The sequence below is a fragment of the Eleutherodactylus coqui genome, chromosome 1 (assembly GCF_035609145.1).
Source record: "Eleutherodactylus coqui strain aEleCoq1 chromosome 1, aEleCoq1.hap1, whole genome shotgun sequence".
In the NCBI taxonomy this organism is placed as follows: domain Eukaryota; kingdom Metazoa; phylum Chordata; class Amphibia; order Anura; family Eleutherodactylidae; genus Eleutherodactylus; species Eleutherodactylus coqui.
In genome coordinates this window covers 52,215,476-52,231,624 of record NC_089837.1, presented here as the reverse complement: position 1 = coordinate 52,231,624, position 16,149 = coordinate 52,215,476, and the positions used below count along the sequence as shown (strand labels likewise).

At 46.5% G+C, this 16,149-nt stretch overlaps 1 protein-coding gene across 1 annotated transcript in view; it reads left to right on the top strand.

The window, feature by feature from the left end:
* LOC136617455 (cytochrome P450 2K6-like) overlaps positions 1 to 15,919 on the top strand; it is a 61,568-nt gene extending 45,649 nt beyond the window's left edge. Inside the window, exons 8-11 of the mRNA XM_066594264.1 lie at positions 45 to 180; positions 723 to 907; positions 2,443 to 2,584; positions 15,741 to 15,919. Of these exons, the coding sequence (XP_066450361.1) occupies positions 45 to 180; positions 723 to 907; positions 2,443 to 2,584; positions 15,741 to 15,919 (642 nt within the window). The remainder of the gene's footprint in view (positions 1 to 44; positions 181 to 722; positions 908 to 2,442; positions 2,585 to 15,740) is intronic.
* Positions 15,920 to 16,149: the final 230 nt, after the last annotated feature.

Here is a 16,149-nt window from a genome sequence, read left to right as displayed (position 1 = left end):
ATTACTTCAACACCAATGTGCTTGTGATATATTTTATATCTTAGGAAAAGCCTCAATTATACTTCAGCAATGAAAATCTAACAGCACTTGTTTCGGACCTCTTTGGTGCTGGCATGGAAACAACCTCCACCACCCTGAGATGGGGTCTTCTACTGATGATGAAATATCCAGAAATTCAAAGTAAGAGACTGTATATATTGTATATATGCTGCATGTATCATGTGACAAAAGGTCAAAATAGAGCCCTAAACTAAATGTTATCAAAACTGATGACGCAACTTTTTTCCAACAAGAGTATAAAGTTACTTAAACAGGATGCCTAGTCTTATGTAAATAAAGCTTAAGTTGTCTACTAACCACTTGATTCAGATAAAATCCCATTCAAGGAGGGAGAATTGGGAAATGAAGTGTCAGCATTTGCCCAAAGAGTGATTACTCTAAGATGACTTTTTTTTATTTGTAGTAAATTCAGTAGTTTACAACAAGGGTCAACCTTGATTTTTGCTTAAGGAAGAAAATAATCATGAGAAAGTCATGACAATAAAAGAATTTTGACAATCGTGAAACATTGTCGTGAAAGATGCAGGATGTTTTCAGTAATCTGCCATTTTATCATGACTATCACATGAGTAGAGCTGGAGAGGAACTCTAGACTAAAAGTTATCAAATTGGATGACAAAACTTTTTATTTATTTCTTTAATGTTTTTTTTTTTGGACATAGGAAAGGTCCAAAGTGAGATTCAGAAAGTTATTGGGTCGGCTGAGCCCCAAGTGATTCATCGTAAACAGATGCCGTATACTGATGCCGTAATCCATGAAATTCAGCGTTTTGGAAATATTATTCCAGCCAACGTCCCACATGCTACTACTCAAGATGTTAACTTCAGAGGATATCTTCTGCCCAAAGTAAGTAAAAAGAGTCTTCAAAACTATACGCTCATACCTCCTATAACTCCTCGGGTAATATATGTTTCCTAGTGAAAGAACAGTTGATGAGATTAAACACTGCTTTAGGGTTCCAAGTACATACACATAATGTCTACTTTATTATAGACACCCTGCTAGTAGCACGATGGACCTCCTGTGGTGTTTAGAACCAAAGAAATTCATTGTGGTGTCTATCCAGAGACATCCAACAATGCAGGGTGTGCCAAGAAAACTATTACTATACAACCACTCCATCTTCACCAGCCTGAAATAGGGATAGGGCTAGATCTAGGGGCAACACCTAGTTTTCACATTTTAACTCCACTAATTGGGATCTGTTCTTCACTACAAGTAACCCCAGACTGTTGCTCCAGACGTATTCTTAGTTAAGTGGCAGCTGACAAAAACTGGTCAAGATTACCATAGCACGTTAGCAGAGGAGTAGACAAAGATGTGGTCATATAACAGAGTCAAGGTCAGAGTAAAGAGTCAGAATTCTTGCATAATGATGAATCTGGCCAAAGGTCAGTGCAGGAAGCAGATATATTAAGTATGGTCAATAAAGAAGCTAAAGACATGAGTGTAGAAGACAGGAAAGCTGAGTGGCATGAATCAAAACCAAGAAAGAGGATGATATAGCACTTTTTGAACACTAGAGTAAATAATTGCTTAGGCACCCTATAGAAGGAGAGAGAGCATTAAATAGATCAAGACTTGATGATATTGGCAGATGATGGGAAAGCTGTGTATATGCTGGCCCTTTAAAAGATGGTCTGTCTCAAATGAGTATGTGGTATCTGATGCAAGGGACAGCATTGGGGGGTGAGGTGGGGGTGGGAGGATGACTGCTGCAAGCCATGATCCTAGCACATAATAAAGGGTTTATGCTTGCACCAAATTTTGACCCACAAACCTCATCAGTATGTGGCAACAGAAATCTGTATCCATATGACTAGGTGATATTTTTCAACTGGAGTCTAGCCTTTCTGCTTCTCCAAGCATTGGCATTTAAACATAGTTTTCTGCAATTATAGTCCATCCATGCTAAGGAACAGTAAGTTGTTTACATCCACAGCATCCCCTTTCACTGGATATTTTTCTTTAAACACAGCATTTTCAGGAAACTCCACACAGCTGCATGAAAAGACACACAAATTTGGCAGTAAAGTCTAGGCCCAGGTAGTCTAGCAGCAATGACAAAGCCTTGATGGAAGTTGCTCAGATCACTGGATTTTCCCATCTAATGTGGATTCAAACTGAGACTGATCTACGGAAAAATTGTCACTTGATTTCCGCTGCACTGCGGGTTCACATATCGAATTGCAATACAGGGAAGTGCTAACTGTAAAATAGTAGGAGTTACTAACAAAGTGGCCATTCAGGGTAGAATTGTCATGAACTGTTTCCCTCTGCACTCTTCTTGAAACACATTTATTTGTTGCCTTCACATCACTGATCACCTAATCAATTAAGTTCCATTGTAAATCTGACTTCTGTAAATTGCTAATTTCTAGGGGACACATGTGATTCCGCTGCTGACCTCCGTACTTTATGATAAGGACCATTTCGTAAAAGCTGATGAGTTTTACCCAGAACATTTTTTGGATTCCAGTGGAAATTTTGTAAGGAGAGAAGCCTTCATGCCCTTTTCAGCTGGTGAGTTATCTTAGACATTGTCTTTAAATGCTTTGATGGAGTAAAGAGTAGAAATCAGGAAACCTCTCCACCATCAACCTCCACCAAATTGAGAACTGTAATAATAATAAACCAATTAAGTTAAAATTCAGGGTACAGCTTTTTTAACAATGCGTTTAGGGCAATGAAGGGTCAAGAGTTCAAGGTTAGTTCCAATGACAGTGACCACGGTTCCTACCATGTACTTTTGCAGCATCTGAGGAGTGGGCCCACAGCTGAGGAAATGGTGGAGTAGATAAGAATTGTTATGTCACAGTGGCTCTACCATCTCCTCCCCTGGGGATAGTTCGGGACCCATCCAAGTTACTGCTAGGGGAGATCAGAGGGGAAAAAATAATGAGGAGCTACCTTAATGTCCTTTGTCACTCATGATGCCACAATTCCGTCCTCTGTGGTGAAGCTTGTCGTAGGGAATAACTTAGTCCACACACAGGGAAACTTTCTGAACAAAACCGGGAACAGTCGGTAATGTCTTTTAACTATAACTTTGATAATAGGTCAACAGTAGATTGGCATAGATATAGAAGGAGAAGGTGGTGTGACAGGGAGGATACTCGGGGCAATCCGGATAATCCCCAGTCGAGTTATCTCTGTGATCCCGTTCCCGGTGACTCTTTTTCTCTCTCTCCAACTTTCTACCAGTACACACTCACGCTTCCTGTGCCTGAATACGCCAAGCAATGATCACTCTCCTCACCTGGTACTTAGTGGTAGCACCGGTACATCCCAGGCAGAGTAATTCCAAGCTGCACAACAGGGAATCGCTCAGCCTCTTCCATGCCTCCACACACAGACCAATAAGGCAGTGTCTGTGTGTCGGTAGACTCATCTCTCACTGGCTAACTTGCAGACTCTTCCAAGAATCCCGCCAGAATCTTTTGCAAACACATATATCACACAAGGTTACATGACACACAACATGATACATTTCTCAGACAAAACCCAGGCATTCACCCATTCAGTGCTGCAAAGGTTCAATGCACTTCAAATACATACACATAGAAGATGCTGACAATACCATTGCACAAAACAAACACATTCAACCTTATGGTGGGGCCCCACTAACTCTGGGCCACTACACAGTCATGACCAAAAGTTTTGAGACTGACACACATTTTTTTTTTACAAAGTTTACTGCTTCAGTGTTTTTTGATTGAAAATTGAATTGGTGAATTGGTGAAAATTGAATTGGTGAATCTGCACCCGTAGGTAATCAATGGACACCCGCAGGTAATTAAATACCTGTGGATGTCATTTTTCCCTGCCACGTGCAGGAAAAGCACCTGGAGCGTGCTCCATTTTCTGCGGGTTTCCCGCATGGATGGCTCCCGTGGCTTCCATTGAAGCCTATGGAAGCTGCTCGGTCCAGCGGCACACCCGCAGATGTCATATGGCCTCATGTCTGCGAGAAAGGAGGGACCCGCTGCGGGCCCAAATTTCCCTGTGGATATGAGGCCTAAGCCTTTCGTATGTTTTTAAACCTTTATTGACAAATCGAGCAAGTTTAGGCAAAGACTTGATATTTAGTGTTGACTTTCTGATGTCAAGACATCTGCAATTCACTATGGCTTGCTGGACATTAAGTGCTGGGCTAAATCTTAAATAATGGCAACCCATTTTTGCTCATCAGTGTTTGGTGTTGATCACAAATTCTGTGTTTTGGTTTGTTCAACTGTTTTTGGAGGATTGCTCGCAGGTTTTCAATGGGAGTTCTTGGGAATTTTTTGGCCATGGACCCAAAATTTTGTGTCCTGTTCACAGAATTACTTATTTATCACTTTTGCCTTGTGCCATGGTGCTCTATCATGCTGTAAAAACATTGTTCATCACCAAACTTTACCTGTGTCACTAGAAGAAGTTGCTCTTGATGGATGTTTAACACCATTCTTTATTCATGGAAGTGTTCCTATGCAAAAGGATGAGTGATTCCACTGCTTTGGATGAAAGGCTTGGTCAGCAAGCCAGGTGCATCATAAATGGCAGCAAATTTGGCATCCTTGAGGTGTTTCTTCAAATTAGAAAACAGTTACTAGTGCTAGATCAGATGAATAAGTTCCTTGAAAGACCAGGTCAGCCTGTTTGCTCTGCATGAAAGGTTCAAGTAGGGTTGCTTTGCGGGAAAATGCGTCATTGTGCAAAAACACTACACCTTAAGCCAAATTTCAGCATTTTCTTAAATTCAGTGATGACTTTAATTTATCCAGAAAGGTTGTAAAAATACACAGCTAAGATAGTAGACTCTTTTGCAAAGTAGTCCACAGGCACTATCCTATCTTTACCGCAGAAAACAGATGCTATCACTTTGGATGACGACTTCTGCACTATGAGATTGTTTGGACATGGCCGACCACTGTATCTACATTCTTTTGACTACCAGCATTCTGCTGAAATTGCTGCTCAATACCCCAGGAAGTTTGCACTCAGGCACACTTTTGATCTGCTAACAAACATTTTGGGACCCACTTGGGAGACACCTTCCTCACATCTAGATGATCATGGATTATGAACCCAACTCTTTCCCTGGAAATGTTCAGAGCCTCAGTTATCGTTTTAGCAGAAATTCCCCAGTCTTCCATAATCCTATCATACCATAAACTAACATTTACGGTTTCTAGTCACCACTGGAGGTGTGCTGGAATGATCTTTATCACTGGTGTTAAAGTGGCCGGTTTTAAATTTGGCAACCAAATTTTTAACTGTGGAGAACAAAAAGCACTTGTCGCAAAATGGTTGCATCAAATCACCATGAATCTTTTTGGCTGGCATCTAGAGATGAGCGAGCACCAAAATGCTCGGGTGCTCGTTACTCGAGTCGAACTTTTCGCGATGCTCGAGGGTTCGTTTTGAGTAACGAACCCCATTGAAGTCAATGGGCGTCTCGAGCATTTTTGTATATCGCCGATGCTCGCTAAGGTTTTCATTTGTGAAAATCTGGGAAATTCAAGAAAGTGATGGGAACGACACAGAAACGAATAGGGCAGGCGAGGGGCTACATGTTGGGCTGCATCTCAAGTTCCCAGGTCCCACTATTCAGCCACAATAGCGGCAAGAGTGCCCCCTCCCCCAACAATTTTTACTTCTGAAAAACCCTCATTAGCAAGGCATACCTTAGCTAAGCACCACACTACCTCCAACAAAGCACAATCACTGCCTGCATGACACTCCGCTGCCACTTCTCCTGGGTAACATGCTGCCCCCGCACGACCCAGTGTCCACAGCGCACACCAAAGTGTCCCTGCGCAGCCTTCAGCTGCCCTCATGCCACATGCTGGCCTCATAGCCACACCACCCTCATGTCTATTTATAAGTGTGTTATAAGGTGTTATGTTATGAGGAGGAACCGCAGGCACACACTGCAGAGGGTTGGCAGGGCCAGGCAGCGACCCTCTTTAAAAGGGGCGGGGCGATAGCCCACAATGCTGTACAGAAGCAATGAGAAATCCAATCCTGTGCCACCTCCATCAGGAGCTGCACATGTGGGCATAGCAATGGGGAACCCATGTGCCACACACTATTCATTCTGTCAAGGTGTCGCATAGCTCAATCCACACTGCAAGGGGAAAGCCGTCTGCGCTCTGCCCCCTACCCAAGTCAGTCAGTGTCTTTGTGCCAGACAGGTCAAACACCACGATGGGAGCTAAGTTTGCACCAACAGCATAGGTGGGTCCTAGGAAACCCAAGACATGAACCAAAAATTAATCTGACCGGCCAAACATGGCAGACTTGCACCGCGGCCACGACATAGGCCTCGCCCCCCAGCTTCAGCAATCCTAGGCAGGAAGCGGACTTTCACTGCACCCAGGACATAGGCCTCTGCACAAACCCTCAGCAATCGCGGGCCTACAGCAGACTCCAATGCTAGCGTAGCTGTGCACATCTCATTAGCGCTGTATTGCTCCTGTAGTTTGTCCCAATGCAGTGCCCCGGATAGTAGAGCTAACGTCAGATTAAATACAGGTGGGCTTCGGCCCACACTGCATGCCCCAGTCAGACCGGGGTTTTTTATAAATAGTCACAGGAAGGTACAACTCCACAATGGGAATTCCGTGTGCACCGACAGCATGGGTGGCTCCCTGGAACCCACCAGCGGTACATAAACAAATCCCATTGCAGTGCCCAGCACAGCTGAGGTAACGTTAGGTTTAATGCAGGTGGGCTTCGGCCCACACTGCATGCCCCAGTCAGACTGGGGTTCTTTATAAGTAGACACATGCAGTTACAACTCTGTGTGGACCGACAGCATAGGTGGGTCCCAGGAAGCCACCGGCGGTACATAAATATATCCCATTGCAGTGCCCTGGACAGCAAAGCTAACGTCAGATTAAATGCAGGTGGGCTTCGGCCCACACTGCATGCCCCAGTCAGACTGGGGTTTTTTATAAGTAGACACAGGCAGGTACAACTCCCTATTGTGAAGTCCCTGTTGACTGACAGCATGGGTGGCTCCCTGGAACCCACCGGCGGTAGATATATAAATCCCATTGCAGTGCCCAGCACAGCTGAGGTAACGTCAGGTGTAATGCAGGTGGGCTTCGGCCCACACTGCATGCCCCAGTCAGACTGGGGTTCTTTATAAGTAGACACATGCAGTTACAACTCCGTGTGGACCGACAGCATAGGTGGGTCCCAGGAAGCCACTGGCGGTGCATAAATATATCCCATTGCATTGCCCAGCACAGCTGAGGTAACGTCCGATTAAATGCAGGTGGTCTTCGGCCCACACTGCATGCCCCAGTCTGACCGGGGTTTTTAATACATAGACACTGGCAGGTACAAATCCCTAATGTAAAGTCCCTGTGGACCCACTGTCGTGGATTTCCTTTTGCGTCCAACGACTTACTCAATTAGGAATATTTACACCCTTCCAGATTAATTCTGAATTGATTATGCGCATAAGAAGTTTTCACACTGACACAGGTTCAGCATGTATAAGCTTCCTCAATTCTGTTTTAATGTTGGGCGCGCAGCCTCTTTTAAAAGAGTTTAACATATCTGCCCATCTGGGCAGGTCAAAGATTACATAGATACAACGTATTGTTTGATTATTGGATAAGCATCTTACAATTCTTCCATCCTCCGGTCTTCTGTGATTGGCCATCAGGCGGTGGACGAGATGAGTGGGTTGTCTCGGACCCACGAGTGGTTCCTTCGATATGATTGGATACTACAGCTTGAACTATTAATTACATAAATTTCCCGTGTTATTTGCATATGTTTCCAGTAAAATTGCTTGGGTTATTATTTTGGTGCTCTAAAAGCCGTACTTGCTTAACCTGCGGTTATCTGTCTGATCTTTACTTCTTCTAAAGTTACAAAACAGATGGAAAAGTATAGTGTGTTCATGTTAAATATTATCTTTGTCAGGAAAAAGATGTTTAGGAAAAAGATGTTTTATTAAGGAAGTAGAAATATTGCATAAATGTAAGAACATATATCTAACATATATCTATATTTGTATCAGAACAGAAGACAAGCATGTCATTTGTTATACAGAATGTTAAACGTACAAATACAGGTTCACTGTCCACTACCAAAGGTCCACAGTCCAGAATATAGATATATTGGGTTTCCACTACAGACCCCCCTTGAAACTATCTGTTTCACTAAACTCACTACACTCCGTGTCCCTACTCTGTCCCACCCTGATCCCCCACCGTTGACCCTAGACCTGCATTGTGTTGTAGACTGGGGCTATCACTGCCATGGGGGTATAGGATGGTTCGAAATCATCATATTCTGGATCCATGATGACGACGTTTGTACTGACAGTGGGCTTTTTGTTGGACATCATAGTGAGACAGGTGGACCAGGTAGTCATCAGGGTCGGAATTCACTGTATGCAACAACAAACAGAAATTAGGACAATTATAATGGCAACAAATATAGTTAGTATCTTTTTTTATCAGAGTAACCTCTTGTGTAGAACCCGCCTTCTTGACACTACCTCGATTCATCCACAAAGAGTGCAAAATTAGGGCTATCTAATGCCTGATCAACATGACTGAACCTCTGTCTCATTAGTAGGTGCATGATCATATCTATCAGCCTGGAAGGAAAACTACGAGGTGATTATTCCCACTTCCCTTTTCCAGAGGCGGCAAGGTAGCAGGACCAGGGGCATTGTAACACCGGCATGTTGCGTGGCATGAGCAGAGTGCACTGCAGATAAAATAAAGCAAAATCTTAGCAAAAACCTATCACAGTGTTCTAAATACACAATGTTTTAAAACTTATTTCTTATATATATTTTTCTTCTCCTGTTAGGTATGTACCTAACTGAGGAAACAGACTAATAAAAGACACTTAGTCCATTTTCTCCATTGCCTTGTATCTTAGATTTTAGGGCACCGTTCATCTTTCCTACTTTCCCAGACTAGAACGGAAAAGATAATCAGTTCACATACGACAGCGACGCCCGTCTGAGCCAGGATCTTTTGCCACCTGCTCATCCATGGCGAGTACTGGTTAGCTCTTTTTAGTTAGTGCGGTCAGCTTCTTAATGGCAACTGCGTCTTTACCCGCGGGTCACGTGTTGTCTGGAATGTAGGTACAAGTCTCCCCTATCATCCTACAGACACTCCCCTTTTTAGCTAAAATTGTACCTAAGGCCATTCTATTTTGAAAAGTCATAGTCGAGGTAGGTCCTATTGGTCGACTAGTCCCTATAAGGCATCACTAGTATAATTTATAAACCGCTGCTAATTATAATAAACATAATTAATCCAGTCAACATTTTATTTACCATAATGATCAGAAAAATGGACTCGAATCTAGCTTTAACGTGGTCTCTAAGGTTTAAAAACTCGTCAGGTACCATACTTGGCTGTCCTATGACGTCAATGTACACGTGTAGGTCAAAACTACCACCAGGAGTCTCTCTTCTCACTCTAGTGTACTGTTACAATACTAGTAGTATGCACAGGTACGCACGGCATGGGACTCCCTGATCTTCACCCACACCAATGTCCCTCCTGGAGATAGCCCTGAAGGTGGACAGGTCCAGGCCGCCAACACTGACCCTAAGAACATATATCTATATTTGTATCAGAACAGAAGACAAACATGTCATTTGTTATACAGAATGTTAAACATACAAATACAGGTTCACTGTCCACTACCAAAGGTCCACAGTCCAGAATATAGATATATTGGGTTTCCACCAGAATATAGATATATTGGGTTTCCAGCATGGGTGGCTCCCTGGAACCCATCGGCGGTACATAAATGTATCCCATTGCAGTGCCCTGCTCAGCAGAGCTAACATCACATACAATACAGGTGTGCTTCGGCCCACAGTGCATGCCCCAGTCAGACTGGTAATATGTACCTTAACAGTAACTGCGTTGGTGGGAATGTGGTGGCGACTGCGGACCTAGTAGCGTGGTTTTATTTAGTTGGTTTTCGGAATGTGGCCAGGATTAAGTGGGCCGTGGCGGGGGGATGGTGGGGGCTCTCTTGTTGTGTCGGTAAAGGTGAAATTCTTGGACTGCCACCAGACGGACCAATGCAAAGGTATTTGCCAAGAATGTTTTCATTGTTGGAGGAGGAGGGGGATGTTTTTGAGGCACTACGTGTCCTCTCCACGTGTCCGTGGTTATATGCACCTTAACAGTAACCGCGTTGGTGGGAAATGGCCTCGCCACCATCATGTCTTTGATAAGCCTCCGTTTCCCCACCCCAGTGACATAGCATTAGCAGCGGTATAGGCAGAGCACATAATTAGTAACATTTCAGCGGTAGCATTAGGGACAGGCCCCAGTAACATATCACTAGCAGCATTATAGGGGGAGCACAGTATTAGTTCCATTTCAGTAGTAGTAGCAGTCCAGACAGGCCCCAGTAACAATTCCGAAGCAGCAGTATAGGGGGAGCACAGTCTTAGTTCCATTTCAGTAATAGTAGTAGCAGCGAAGACAGGCCACAGTAACATTCCCATTGCAGCAGTTTAGGGAGATAACAGTCTCTTTCACATTTCAGTAGTTGCAGTATAGACAAGGCCCCAGTTACATTTATGTAGCAAAAGTGTAGGCCAACCCCACATACCTTGCTGTAGCATGAGTGCAGGCAAAGCCCATAAAAATTACCAGGATTACACTGTAGGCGAGGGCCCAAAAAAATTGGTGTACCAACAGTACTAATGTACCTCAGAAAAATTGCCTATGCCCAACCAAGAGGGCAGGTGAAACCCATTAATCGCTTTGGTTAATGTGGCTTAATTTGTAACTAGGCCTGGAGGCAGCCCAGTTAAAATAAAAATTGGTTCAGGTGCAAGTTTCAACGCTTTAATGAGAATTGAAACGTATAAACATTGTTTACAAAAGTAATAGGACTGAGCCTTGTGGGCCTAAGAAAAATTGCCCATTCGGCGTGATTACGTGAGGTTTCAGGAGGAGGAGCAGGAGGAGGAATATAATACACAGATTGATGAAGCTAAAAGGTCCCCGTTTTTTATGGTGATAGAGAACGATGCTTCCATCCGCGGGTGCAGCCTACATATTGTTTAGGTACCGCTGCTGTCCGCTGGTGGAGAAGAGAAGTCTGGGGAAATCCAGGCTTTGTTCATCTTTATGAGTGTAAGCCTGTCGGCACTGTCAGTTGACAGGCGGGTACGCTTATCCGTGATGATTCCCCCAGCCGCACTAAACACCCTCTCTGACAAGACGCTAGCCGCAGGACAAGCAAGCACCTCCAGGGCATACAGCGCGAGTTCAGGCCACGTGTCCAGCTTCGACACCCAGTAGTTGTAGGGGGCAGAGGCGTCACCGAGGACGGTCGTGCGATCGGCTACGTACTCCCTCACCATCCTTTTACAGTGCTCCCGCCGACTCAGCCTTGACTGGGGAGCGGTGACACAGTCTTGCTGGGGAGCCATAAAGCTGGCAAAGGCCTCGGAGAGTGTTCCCCTGCCTGTGCTGTACATGCTGCCTGATCTCCGCGCCTCCCCTGCTACCTGGCCCTCGGAACTGCACCTTCTGCCACTAGCGCTGTCGGATGGGAATTTTACCATCAGTTTGTCCGCCAGGGTCCTGTGGTATAGCATCACTCTCGAACCCCTTTCCTCTTCGGGAATGAGAGTGGGAAGGTTCTCCTTATAGCGTGGGTCGAGCAGTGTGTACACCCAGTAATCCGTAGTGGCCAGAATGCGTGTAACGCGAGGGTCACGAGAAAGGCATCCTAACATGAAGTCCGCCTTGTGTGCCAGGGTACCAGTACGCAACACATGGCTGTCCTCACTAGGAAGATCACTTTCAGGATCCTCCTCCTCCTCAGGCCATACACGCTGAAAGGATGACAGGCAAGCAGCATGTGTACCCTCAGCAGTGGGCCAAGCTGTCTATTCCCCCTCCTCCTCATGCTCCTCCCCCTCCTACTCCTCAACGCGAGATATAGACATGAGGGTGCTCTGACTATACAGCGACATACTGTCTTCCCCCGCCTCCGTTTCCGAGCGCAAAGCGTCTGCCTTTATGCTTTGCAGGGAACTTCTCAAGAGGCATAGCAGAGGAATGGTGATGCTAATGATTGTAGCATCGCCGCTCACCATCTGGGTAGACTCCTCAAAGTTTCCAAGGACCTGGCAGATGTCTGCCAACCAGGCCCACTCTTCTGTAAAGAATTGAGCAGGCTGACTCCCACTACGCCGCCCATGTTGGAGTTGGTATTCCACTATAGCTCTACGCTGCTCATAGAGCCTGGCCAACATGTGGAGCGTAGAGTTCCACCATGTGGGCACGTTGCACAGCAGTCGGTGCACTGGCAGATTAAACCGATGTTGCAGGGTCCGCAGGGTGGCAGCGTCCGTGTTGGAGTTGCGGAAATGTGCGCTGAGCCGGCGCACCTTTCCGAGCAGGTCTGACAAGCGTGGGTAGCTTTTCAGAAAGCGCTGAACCACCAAATTAAAGACGTGTGCCAGGCATGGCACGTGCGTGAGGCTACCGAGCTGCAGAGCCACCACCAGGTTACGGCCATTGTCACACACGACCATGCCCGGTTGGAGGCTCAGTGGCGAAAGCCAGCGGTCAGTCTGCTCTGTCAGACCCTGCAGCAGTTCGTGGGCCGTGTGCCTCTTCTCTCCTAAGCTGAGTAGTTTCAGCACGGCCTGCTGGCGCTTGCCCACCGCTGTGCTGCCACCCCACGCGACACCGACTGGTGGCGACGTGCTGCTGCTGACATATCTTGATTGCGAGACAGAGGTTGCGTAGGAGGAGGAGGAGAAGAGTGGTTTAGTGGAGGAAGCATACACCGAGCTGGGGCCCGCAATTCTGGGGGTGGGTAGGCCGTGAGTGGTCCCAGGCTCTGACTCGGTCCCAGCCTCCACTAAATTCACCCAATGTGCCGTCAGGGAGATATAGTGGCCCTGCCCGCCTGTGCTTGTCCATGTGTCCGTTGTTAAGTGGACCTTGGCAGTAACCGCGTTGGTGAGGGCGCGTACAATGTTGCGGGAGACGTGGTCGTGCAGGGCTGGGACGGCACATCGGGAAAAGTAGTGGCGACTGGGAACCGAGTAGCGCGGGGCCGCCGCTGCCATCATGTTTTTGAAAGCCTCCGTTTCCACAAGCCTATACGGCAGCATCTCCAGGCTGATAAATTTGGCTACGTGCACGTTTAACGCTTGAGCGTGCGGGTGCGTGGCGGCGTACTTGCGCTTGCGCTGAAACAGTTGCGCTAGCGACGGCTGGACGCTGCGCTGAGAGACATTGCTGGATGGGGCCAAGGACAGCGGAGGTGAGCGTGTGGGTGCAGGCCGAGAGACGGTCGTGCCTGTGTCCTGAGAGGGGGGTTGGATCTCAGTGGCAGGTTGGGGCACAGGGGGAGAGGCAGTGGTGCAAACCGGAGGCGGCGAATGGCCTTCGTCCCACCTTGTGGGGTGCTTGGCCATCATATGCCTGCGCATGCTGGTGGTGGTGAGGCTGGTGGTGGTGGCTCCCCGGCTGATCTTGGTGCGACAAACATTGCACACCACAGTTCGTCGGTCGTCTGCACTCTCAGTGAAAAACTGCCACACCTTTGAGCACCTCGGCTTCTGCAGGGTGGCATGGCGCGAGGGGACACTTTGGGAAATAGTTGGTGGATTATTCGGTCTGGCCCTGCCTCTACCCCTGGCCACCGCACTGCCTCTTCCAACCTGCCCTGCTGCTGCACTTGCCTTCCCCTCTGAAGACCTGTCGTCAGTAGGCTTAGCAAACCAGGTGGGGTCAGTCACCTCATCGTCCAGCTGCTCTTCCTCCGAATCCTCGGTGCGCTCCTCCCTCGGACTTACTGCCCTTACTACTACCTCACTGATAGACAACTGTGTCTCATCGTCATCGTCCTCCTCACCCACTGAAAGCTTTTGAGACAGTTGCCGGAAGTACCCAGCCTCATCCCCCGGATCCTGGGAACTTTCCAAAGGTTGGGCATCGGTCACGATAAACTCCTCTGGTGGGAGAGGAACCATTGCTGCCCAATCTGGGCAGGGGCTCGAGAACAGTTCCTGGGAGTCTGCCTGCTCCTCAGAATGTGTCATTTTCATGGAGTGAGTAGGCTGGGAGGAAGGAGGAGCAGCAGCCAGAGGATTCGGAGTTGCAGCACTGGACGGCGTAGAAGACTGGGTGGTCGACAGATTGCTGGATGCACTTTCTGCCATCCACGACAGGACCTGCTCACACTGCTCATTTTCTAATAAAGGTCTACCGCGTGGACCCATTAATTGTGAGATGAATCTGGGGACCCCTGAAACTTGCCTCTCTCCTAATTCCGCAGCAGTCGGCTGCGATACACCTGGACCAGGAGCTCGGTCTGTGCCACACCCTGACTTGGGCCTCCGCGTCCTCACCCCCGTCCACGTCCTCTAGGCCTACCCCTACCCCTCAGCATGGTGTATTACGAGATTAGCAGAAACAGAACGCTGTAATTAAATGTGCCGCTTATTGGCCTGTGGTTGGAGGCTGACTTCGTGTACGTAACGCACTGCAGAGGCAGGAAACAATTATGCGCAAGGCTGGGTATTAATTCAACAACTACTACCCCCAGCAGAAACGCTGTAAATGGAAGGCACTGATAGGCAGGCCAAATCTTGTATATTTTTAAACTTGGTGGGAACAACCACACTGCCTGTGATATGCACTGTATTTCGATTGCCCTGTTGGAGGCTGACTTCGCATATGTAACGCACTGCAGAGCAGGCAACAATTATGCGCAAGGCTGGGTATTAATTCAACAACTACTACCCCCAGCAGAGATGCTGTAAACAGAAGGCACTGACAGGCAGGCAGACCAAATCTTGTATATTTTTTAACTTGGTGGGAACAACCACACTGCCTGTGATATGCACTGTATTTCGATTGCCCTGTTGGAGGCTGACTTCGCGTATGTAACGCACTGCAGAGGCAGGCAACAATTATGCGCAGGGCTGGGTATTAATTCAACAACTACTACCCCCAGCAGAGGCGCTGTAAACAGAAGGCAGTGACAGGCAGGCCTAATATTGTATTTTTTTGAACTTTTTGGGAAAAAGCCCACTGCCTGTGATATACACTGTATTTCGATTTGCCCCCTAGCCGCGGGCGGGGCAGATTTAAATACTCGGGTGACACCTGATCTCCCTAGCCACTCACTGCAGAGAGGTGGTATAGGGCTTGAACGTCGCAGGGGGAAGTTGTAATGCCTTCCCTGTCTTTGTATTGGCCAGAAAAGCGCGCAAATTTCTCAGAGATGAAAGTGAAAATAACTCGAACATCGCGTGGTGCTCGTCACGAGTAACGAGCATCTTGAACACCCTAATTCTCGAACGAGTATCAAGCTCGGACGAGTGTGCTCGCTCATCCCTACTGGCATCCCTTTTAGAAACAGAAATTTCTTCACTGCTCTATTTTGCATTGAAATTTGCTGCTGACTATGCCATGTTATCTTTAAACCTGTAGAATATAAGAATTGCACAAGGTCATTCCAAAATTTGCACACAAAGTATTGTGAAGATTGAGCTTTCAAATAATATAACTTTCATTGATGTGAAAACAGATGAAGATAACAAAGCCAAGGACTTAACAGCATCCCTTTGTAAAACAGCAATTTTTTTATTTTTACCTTGAAAACTACTAATTTTTATTATTCTTTACCCAATATTTCATTGCTGTAGGTAAGAGAAGTTGTGCTGGAGAGAGCCTGGCGAAAATGGAGCTCTTCATTTTCTTCACAAAACTACTGCAGAACTTCACGTTCCAGGCTCCTCCTGGGACTTCACTAGACCTCACCCCTGCACTAGGATTTACATGTGCACCAATGCAACATATGATATGTGCTATACCTTGTGCATAATAACCGGTTAGTATCACCTATGCAAATTCTAATCATTGTCTAGATAGTTTTGTGGTAAAACAACATTTGCAAAAGGAAAAGCCTATTGCCATGAACAAGATTTTAAATGTCTATGCTATCTATCTATTTATACCCTCTTGCAATGAAATACACATGTTGTCCAAATAACAATGTGAAAAAATGTACACCTCCTAGTTAATCAACTGGCAAAACCACTTCTAAGAAATATT